Here is a 10,221-nt window from a genome sequence, read left to right as displayed (position 1 = left end):
CTGAGAACCTCCTGTCCAGTATTGCCCATTGACAAGCTCAAAGACAACACAGCAAAATAGAAATCTCACAAAAACAAAGTTCTAAAAAAATCTACCTGAAAACATTCCTCAAATGCTTATAATTCTTACCAAGTGGTAAAAGTGAGCACTGTTGCCTTGCTAGTTAATTATGGATTTTGATTTTTCAGTTGTTTTAGCAGCTAGCTTTGATTTTGTTGTTACAAAAGGCATTTCTTTTTTTTTTTTTAATTTAATTTATTTATTTTTGGCTGTGTTGGGTCTGCATTGCTGCGCGCGGGCTTTCTCTAGTTGCAGTGAGCTGGGCTACTCTTTGTTGTGGTGCAGGGACTTCTCATTGTGGTGGCTTCTCTTACAGTGAATCACAGGCTCTAGGTGCGCGGGCTTCAGTAGTTGCAGCACACGGGCTCAGTAGTTGTGTTGCATGGGCTTAGTTGCTTTGCGGCATGTGGGATCTTCCCGGCCCAGGGATAGAACCCATGTCCTTTGCATTGGCAGGTGGATTCTCAACAACTGCGCCACCAGGGGAGCCCTGGTACAAAAGGCATTTCTGATGAAGCAGAGCTTCTTTGGGGTTCTACTTTATATCTCTGTGCCTTTGTGCACACTCTTCCTTTTTCTTGGCATGCTCCCTCCCCTTATTTGCTTTCCTACCTCCCTGGCTTCACCTTCTCACTAAGTCTTCTTGCTTTTTCCCCATCTCTGAACTTCTAATGTTGGAAGCCCTTTGGGAGTGGAACATGTCCTTGGAGATCTTATCCAGTCTCGTGACTTTAAATGCCATCAATCTCTAATGACTCCTCAATTTATGTCTCCAGCCTGGACTCTTTCTAACGTCAGACAAGTATTTAACTCTATTCACTTGGGGGTTTAACAGGCATCTCAAACATAACAGGTCCAAAGCTGAGCTCCTGATCTTGCCCCACAAACCTGCTCCTCCAATTGCCTTTCTCATCTCGGTGAATTGCAATTCTATCCTTCTAGTTACATGGGCCACCAACCTGGGAGTCACTCTTGAATATTCTATCAGACATCGCAATCCAATCTGTCAATAAGTCCTGTTGGCTGTTCCTTCAAATTATTATCTTGGACCCAGCCTCTCACCCCTCAACCTCACTGCTTGGATATCTGTAATTGCCTCTTAACTGGTCTCCCTGTGTTTACCCTGTGTTTATCTCTTCTCTCACCTGCCCATTTTCAACACAGCCATTAAGAAATCGTTTAAAAATAGGGAGTTCCCTAGTGGTCCAGTGGTTAGGACTTGGTGTTTTCACTGCTGTGGCCCAGGTTCAATCCCTGCTTGGGGAACTAAGATCTCACATGCCGTGCCAAAAAGTTAAAAGAAAAAAAAAAAAAGTGAATGAATGGCTGATTTCTTATTCATCCTTCAAGAGTCCCATCTCCCAAGACTTCCCTCCCTCCCTCCTTCAGTTTGGACTAACACCTCTCCCTACTTTCGGTTCCCGTAACATACTGTGTTTATCCTGATCATAGTACTTCCCACAGACTTTAAAAAGTTCATCTTTGATTCAGCACAGTCCTTTGCACACAGAAAAATGCTTAGTGTTAAAATGAACTATTTGCAACATTCATACTAAATGTTGGGGCAGTGGGAAGACGTTAAATAGGAAGGAGTGAGGAACTTGTCAACTTCCTGTTTTATTATGAGAATTTCCTTCCTCTTTCAAAGAAATCCAGATTTGATTCTAACCCCCAACCCCTGGGGGACCAGTAATTGAACATAACTGCCAGCAAACTTTTGACCAAATGCTATTGTATAGCTTTCCAATCCTTTTAGAAGAAAATACTGGGATTTAAAAAATTTTTTATTTATTTATTTATTTATTTATTTATTTTTGGCTGCATTGGGTCTTCGTTGTTGCGCATGGGCTTTCTCTAGTTGCGGCGAGCAGGGGCTACTCTTCGAGGCAGTGCGTGGGCTTCTCATCACCGTGGCTTGTTGTGGAGCACGGGCTCCAGGTGCACAGGCTTCAGTAGTGTGGCTCGATTCTTAACCACTGTACCACCAGGGAAGCCCAATACTGGGACTTTAAACGATGTTAGTTGTTGGATCAGTAACATCAAACAAACGTTTCACCTAAACCTACAATCGCAACTTACACATACTGTATAGCTAGCTTCACCTCCTAACTCCCTTTAAGACTCCAATGATTTACTCCATCCTCACTTCCACTGTAAACCCCTGAGTTTTCAAAGTATAGCGAAATTACTAGCTATTAAAAACTGATATGTAGGCAGGCGCATCTCTGTATCAGAATTTTTGAGTATCAGACTATTTTTTTGAGCAGTTTTAGGTTCACAGCAGAATTAAGCAGAAGGTACAGAGATTTCCCACTTACCCGCTGCCACCACACATGCATAGACTCCTCCATCAAAATAATAGTTATTGATCAAAAGGAAGCCTCAAGAGATGGAGGACAGTTAGACAAACAGCAGACTGGGAGTTCAGTAAAAGGTGGGAAACAGAATAGAAACATTGCATTAATTAGCCATGTGAGAAAAAATACTCAGCCTGAACTAAAAATAAAAACAGATTTCAGGACTTCCCTGGTGGCGCACAGGTTCGAGCCCTGGTCCGGGAAGATCCCACATGCAGCAGAGCAACTAAGCCCGTGCACCACAACTACTGAGCCTGTGAGCCACAACTACTGAAGCCTGCGTGCCTAGAGCCTGTGCTCTGCAACAAGAGAAGCCACTGCAATGAGAAGCCCGCGCACCGCAACAAAGAGTAGCCGCAACTAGAGAGAGCCCACACGCAGCAACGAAGCCCCAGCACAGCCAAAAACAAATAAATAAATTAATTAAACAAACGAACAAACAACCCCCCAAAAGACCAGATCTGAGCTGGCAGGAGAATATACATTTCAAGAGATAGTAAGATCATAGAATTTAAGACCTGAGAAAAGCCTGACTGAGTTTAAATTCCTCATCTACTAGATGAAGAAATCAAAGTCAAAGGTACATTTGGCATTTCTCAGATATCTAAGAAAGCATATTAGACTGATAAGCTGGACTTTGGATGACTTGACAAAGCTATTTAGAACCTAGAAACTGAAGTAAAGTATATCCTATCTGTTCAGAGCTGGATTCTGTATTATTCTATGTTTTAATTGCTGTGTGGAATTCAATTAATGGACTTATTCTCAAACTTGTAGCTCCAATTTTGCTGGAAAAGACTGGCCTAAGAGTACAATGAAATTGCCATATTGGAAGGAATAAGGAGATCAGAGGAGGACTAAAAGGAAGCTGATTGATTTTTCAGTAGCTGACAAGAAAAAGCAGCCACTGATGGTCCTGTCCTTAAGACCCATTGCCTAACATTTGTAAACTATTAATTTTAAAAAGACATAAATACAAGTTAATTGCAGGTGGGGTGGAGGAGGGCAACAGAGGAGCATTATAAAGGCAAAACATCTACTCACAGGTTCAGTGGGTAGTGTAAAATGTTTGCCAAGCATGGACTGTGGTTAAGACAGAAGAAAACTTCTAAAGTAGGTCTAAGTTAAAGGCCCTCACTCTGAATGTTGTACTTCTTTCCCATTCTTAGTTTTAGCTTAGGTATCTTGTGAGTTGGAAGCTCTTAGGGGATGGGCCCTGTTGAAATCTTGCCAATTTTAGGCACCTTTTTAAAAAAGAATTATTTATTTATTCATTTATTTAATTTTTGGCTGCATTGGGTCTTCACTGCTGCACGTGGGTTTTTCTCTAGTTGCTGAGAGCAGGGGCTACTCTTCATTGCGGTGCGTGGGCTTCTCACTGTGGTGGCTTCTCTTGTTGCAGAGCACGGGCTCTAGGCTCGCGGGCTTCAGTAATTGTGGCGCGCCGGCTTAGTTGCTCCGCAGCATGTGAGATCTTCCCGGCCCAGGGCTCGAACCCGTGTCTCCTGCATTGGCAGGTGGATTCTTAACCACTGTGCCGCCAGGGAAGCCCCTAGGCACCTTTTTAAGAACGATAAATAGGAAAGAGAAACATCTTTAATTGCTGATTAGAGAATGACATCTCTTAGTCATTCTTCAAATATTTTGTCCAGGTTTAAAATGAAAATGAATTTCATGTCTAGAAAAGCAGGGGTTCAATTCTTTGTTCATAGGATTTGTAATAGGTAAACGGTAATAACAAAAATCAGCTTAACTTGATATTAATGTTAGCAAGGGTGAGGGGAAACTGGCTTTCTCAGATACTCTTGATTAGAATGTGAATTTTATTTTTATTTTAGTGTTTTAGATTAGAATGTAAATTGATCCAACTTTTTAGGCAGGCAATTTGGCAACATCTATTAAAACTTAAAAGGTGCATACTCCCAGACTCTGCTATTCCACTTCTGGAAATTCCATCTACAGATACACTCACATATGTAAAGAAGGATATATATACTAGGATGTTTATTGCAACAGTATTTGTAATACTGAAACACTTGAAACAATCTAGTGTTCATTGATAGGTAATTGGTTAATTACACATTAAATACAGCATACTATGCTTCTGTTAAAAAGAATAAGATAGATCTGTATGCTGAGATGAAAAGCAGTCTGGGATATTCTATTAAGTGAAGAAAGAAACTGCAGATCAGTAGGTATGTCTAAAAATAAAGGGAGTATAGATGCATATCTTATATTCATGAAAAATATGGTGGGTATAGTCACAGAAAAGTGGAAAGATACACACTCCTAAGGAATGAGACTGGGTGAAGCAGGGAGTGTGATCTTTTGTTTTAGATACACTTTTGTACTGATGGAAAAATTTTTTTACAATGAGTGGTATTATTTTCATTAAAAAATAGCTTAAGGGACTTCCCTGGTGGCACAGTGGTTAGGAATCTCCCTGCCAATGCAGGAGACACGGGTTCGATCCCTGGTCAGGGAAGATCCCACATGCCATGGAGCAACTAAGCCCTTGGGCCACAACTGCTGAGCCTGTGCTCTAGAGCTCGTGAGCCACAACTACTGAGTGCGTGTGCCACAACTGTTGAGGCCCGCGTGCCTAGAGTCCATGCTCCATAACGAGAAGCCACGGCAATGAGAAGCCCACACACTGCAACGAAGAGTGGTCCCTGCTCGCCGCAACTAGAGGAAGACTGTGCACAGAAACGAAGACCCAAGGTGGCCAAAAATAAATTAAATTAATTTTAAAAAAACCAAAAAACTTAAAATGCTTTAAATAAAAATATAATACAAGTAGGGAATTCCCTGGCAGTCCAGTGGTTAGGATTTGGTGCTTTCACTGACGTGGCCCTGGGGAACTAAGATCCTGCAAGCCATGAAGCACGGCCCCCCAAAAAATGTATATATGGTGACCACAACTTCACATTGCGTCACCATAAGGTAACAAGTCCCCAATTCTGGAAAATCAGTTCTCTTATTGTAGAGTCATACTTCCTACAGTGTTGGCCTCACTTTGTGGCAATCCAATTATACAAAAGTCAGGTGCTGTTCTGCCCCTTCTTTGTTGTACTGACCTCCCTGTCTGTGACTTAAGTTTCTTTGGTAAGTACTAAAATGACCCTATCCTATTCCTATGTCAATTCTCTGGGAATATAAACTGAGGAACACTGTCATTTGGATTGCCCAACTGGAAGTAGAAATTACATACCAATTTTCCATGCTTTACATCTTCGTATGGATAACTCTTTCACAGACACGTAACCATAGTTAAAGCAATGGTTGCCCAAGTGTGACCTAAAGCTTAAAGTCGGGGGCTGGTCAACTCTTCAGTGGATGACGTGAAAGATGATGAAACTGAACAAACGAAATGATTAATAGAATTCCTTTCAGCATGACAGGTAGGCTTTAGATTTTCTACATCATCAAACTTAAGTGCTGTATCAATTTTAAGTTATAGAGGGATGTTTAACATTTGACTGCCTGATACCGTGTAATACAAACCGAAAGGCAGGTTTTAATCCCAGCTTAACATTTAAAATTCTCATCAGACATAACTATCTGCTTCACTGCCTTCAATAATATGCTTAATTTAACTTAGACAAGGGAGAAATTGTATTTCCTAGTTTTCTACCTCAACCCATAATTTTGAGTTGTGCTTAATCCACGGTAAACTCTGTGATGGGGTGAATTTTTTTATGGCTCTAGGGGAAGCTGGGCCTAAAACCAAGGAGAAAATCTTAAAAGTTCCTGTGTATTAGTACTGCTCTTAAATTTTTCATTATATAGTTTATCTTCTATTCTTTCCTGAGTATTTTGTAATGATTTACTATTTCATGAGATAGATTAATTCCAACCCAATCCCACCTTTCAAGCGGGGCAAGTACTACAAAGAGATAAAACAATTTGCTTCCAATTCTACTGTAAATCAAGAGGGTAGATCATCACCCAGGTCTGTCCTTCGTACAGCAAGGTCGCCTTTAGGTACTGATTATTTAGGACAGTAATAATGCCAAGGCATGTTGCAATCAAACTCTTGAGGGTCCTTTCTCCACAGCTGAGCCCTTTCTTAAGATTCACTTCCCATTAATTACTATAATCTAACTGCAGGCTGAAGATGACTGAGTTTTGTCTGGAGACTTATGTCTATGCCGAGCTAATCACCCGGAAATTAAAGGCTTTGAAGTACATTCCCAACCCCCTTATTCATGGCCTTTTAGTAGTGAAACGAATCTGAGGCCTTAAAATTAACTACCTCACAGTGAACTGGAAAGGGCAGCACTGTGACTAATGCCACGCCGCTGATCTAGTCTGCCAGGAAAGATGAGTAGAGAAAGAGTTATTACCTTCTCTCTCTGGCAGGACATATTATAATATGTTGGCTTTAGGAACTAAAAATCCTTTTGCTGCCCCTCAATTACCTAAGTAGCACCCTGAGTCTAATCTAATCCAAATGCTTATTTTTCAAATAAATGGTTGTGTTTCGTTAACCAGAAGTTTGATGCTGTGGCTTTCAGGGTGAAGACTAATGAAAGCAAACTGAATTAAAAAAAGCAAGGAACTGCATGTATTCCATTGTACGCATATACGGTATTTATTCATCTGTCGATGGACGAAGTCCTTCTACCTTTTGGTTACTGTGAATCATATTCTATCAACACAGATGTATAAATATCTGTTCCTGTCCCTGTTTTCAATTCTTTTGGGTATAATTTCACAAGTGGAATTGCTGGGTCATAGGTAAACCTGGGAAATTCTGATACTGTGCTGCAACACGGACAAAACTTGAGGACATTATGCTAAGTGAAATAAGCCAGTCACAAAAACGGAAGTACTGTATAATTCTGCTCTTGAGATATTTAAAAATGGTTGGCATACCTTACCACAATTAAAAAAATAATAATTAAAAAAAAGCGTAAGAAAAGCTGTTATCAGTCTTGTAACTCCCACATTTCTGGCAGGGAGCAACTCTTGCAGATCAGCAAGCTAAGCCTTTGCATTAACAGCTTCCAAAGCCTGTGTACAAGAAGCAGGCTCAGAGCAGGAGGTGCGCCCAGGGCCGGCTGGCTGGGCGTATGTGAAAGGAAATCTAGCGTCAACTGGGATGGGGGATGGGGTAACGCGAAAAGGAAGATCTCAACTTTGTCACAACATTCGCTTTCCTTAAGGATCGCCCCATAGGATAAAGAATTCTCTGGTGACATGAAATCCTTGAGAGTCTCCTTTCCTTTCACAGCTCCCTCCCAATCAAAAATGTCCTTAACGTTAGGAATGCACCGTCTGCCCGCTCCTTTCTCTCACGAACCGCACAGCTAGGACCTCGGCACCCTAAGATTCCATTTCTCTTTCAAGATGCGACTGGGCCCAGGCCAGACGAACAGTCAAGGGCTCCGACCCCGCCCAGCGAGCGCCAGAACGTGTGGGCGGGAGGACTGCCTCGAGCTCCCCGGAAGTCGCTGCCCCCCAGGCGGGCGGAGGCTCGTGGGCCTCGCGGCTTCGGATTGGCCGGAAGGTGGCGATGATGCGTTACGCGCGAGGTCTGGCTCCGCCCCTACGCCCCTGCGCGCGGCGGGTGGGGTGGGTGGTCCCTGGCGGCCATTACCCGGAACAATCCCCGGCCATTGGGTCAGGTGACCCTCGGCGGGGCAGGCGGGAGGCGGGGGAGGGAAGAGGGCGTGAGGAGGGAAGGGAAGGGAGGAGAGGAGAGAGGAGAAGGGCGGAGTAAGAGGGAGGGGAAGGGGGCGGGGTGGGAGCGGGTCACGTGATTCGGCATGGAGGCGGTGGCGGCGGCCGGGAGGAGCCGCCGGGGCAGAAGCCGCACTTGTTAGTGTGGGGGGAGGAGGAGGCCGGGGGACGCCAACACCGTCTGCCCGGGACGCCGAGGAGAAGGCGGGAGGGGGGTGGGGGCGAGATCGGGCTCCGACCCCCAGCCGAGGGGATGAGGGGAGCATGGGCGCCAAGGAGTCACGGATCGGATTCCTCAGCTACGAGGAGGCGCTGAGGAGAGGTGAGGGGGGAGGGGTCTGGGCAAGCTGCCGGGGAGGCCGGCGACGGGCTGCCCTGAGGGTGGGTGACCGGGGAAGGGGAGGGGAGCTTGAGGGCGTGGGGCCTGAGGCGGAAGGGAAAGGAGGCCACGATGGGGATACCGTGGGGGAGAAGGGTCGGGTGGGAGCAGTGTTTGGGGATTGGGATCGTGTGGACGGGGGCGAAGCTTTCCCAGAGAGAGGGGTGTCAGGCGCTAGCAGGGCACTGCCCTTGCTCTGTGGTGGCGTTGTTATCCTGGATGTGTCCAGGGAAGTCCCTCCTCCCCCCTTTTCTTGGGTGGCACCAGCCCTTCCAGCCCCCCTCATCCTTTACTGCCATTTTCTCCTATCACTCCTTCATAAACCCTCCAGCAACATCCTAACCTCCTACCTAACAACCCCGGCTGGAAAGGGAGAGGGGAGGCGGCTGCAAAGCCCTCCTTTTGCGAAGTAGAAACCCCTTCAAGCCTCTTCCAATTGTAGTGTCTCTGCCTTTTCCAAGGGCTTTTGGCAGTCTCTTGGGGGCTGTCACCATCCCCTGCCTGCCACCCCCTCACCTTTTGAGCAGCTGACTTTGATAAGAACGACCTGAAATTGAGTTGTGTTTGAGGTGAGATGAGACTGGACAGCGGGTGTTGCCAGAAGACCTTGTCTTCGGTTTCATCGCCTCAGACATTGGTCAGAGCCTTTCATTGCACTTGATCCCCAGTTCTCATCCCCTCCTTCCCCTTAAAATGGCATTCGGAAATCCAGCATTCTGATATTGTGTTATAGCTCCCTTTAGAGACCGGCCTTGCTGTCAGTCCTAGCCTGCTGCTTATTGGCTCTGATGCACTGTATGTTGTCAACCACCTCCAACCCCCTATCACTTACTCTGATACCGCTGTCCGTGATCACTAAGGCACACGCTAACTCGAAGTGTCTATTGCACGGTTTATGGCCAGAATGTGACTTAATTTTTCATGACTGGGATTTCAGTGTGTGTGTGTGTGTGTGTGTGTGTGTGTGTGTGCGCGCGCGCGTGCGCGCGTGCTTGTATTTATTTCTTTTCGACATTTAATGGATTTTCTTGGTAAGAAGGGAAAAACATTAAGCAGCTTAGGTGCTAGGCATTATTGGTAACAGGTTTCTAAGTCAAGAAAACAGCCGTGCTCCAGGTGATGGTTTTAGTAGCTAAAGATATAAAATAAAAAATCTAGATTACAAGACAGGCATTCAAAATGAGAATTTAATAGTGAACTCTTGTTCATGTGTAGGAAGGAAAGGGGTAAGTTCAGTGGGCCATCACCTGAAAATAGATACAGAATTCTGATATATTCTTGTGGACTGACCAGAATAACAAAAATATGCTTTTTAGGTCTTTTTTTTTTTTTTTTTCCCATGTGGAATAGTATACTGATTGTTCTTGGGGACAATCTCACTTGAACTTTTTTCCTTTCTTCAATATGAGAAATATTCCAAATTCCTGATGTGTTTCCAGCTCTAGAAGGCTAGTCATTTCTGGGATGCTGTTGAACCTGACAGGTCTGGCCTCAATTAGACAATGGCTTACATGGCATGAAAGAGGACATCAGTCAAACTGATTTCAGCTTCAAGGTTTAGAAGTGTTTAGTTTCTTAAGTTTGAGGGTGTTTTAGCTGACATTAAGGAATTCTGAAATTAAACTTTTATCCAACTCTAGCCTGTCTACTTTCATATAAAACTAAGATTCTACCTTTGTATATAAACGAGAAATTAATAGTTGGTGTATTTTTTTTTTTTTTTTTTTTTTTTTTTTTGTT

At 44.1% G+C, this 10,221-nt stretch overlaps 1 protein-coding gene across 1 annotated transcript in view; it reads left to right on the top strand.

Annotated features, from left to right (window-relative positions):
* Window positions 1-8,205: 8,205 nt before the first annotated feature.
* Window positions 8,206-10,221, top strand: part of USP32 (ubiquitin specific peptidase 32) — a 200,329-nt gene continuing 198,313 nt past the window's right edge. The window contains exon 1 of the mRNA XM_007464900.1: window positions 8,206-8,424. Within this exon, the coding sequence (XP_007464962.1) occupies window positions 8,367-8,424 (58 nt within the window). The 5' untranslated portion in view covers window positions 8,206-8,366. The remainder of the gene's footprint in view (window positions 8,425-10,221) is intronic.

This window comes from Lipotes vexillifer, unplaced genomic scaffold (assembly GCF_000442215.2).
Source record: "Lipotes vexillifer unplaced genomic scaffold, Lipotes_vexillifer_v1.1 scaffold788, whole genome shotgun sequence".
NCBI lineage: Eukaryota > Metazoa > Chordata > Mammalia > Artiodactyla > Lipotidae > Lipotes > Lipotes vexillifer.
Note: the sequence above shows the minus strand (reverse complement) of the source record. Positions and strands in the feature narration are given on the sequence as shown.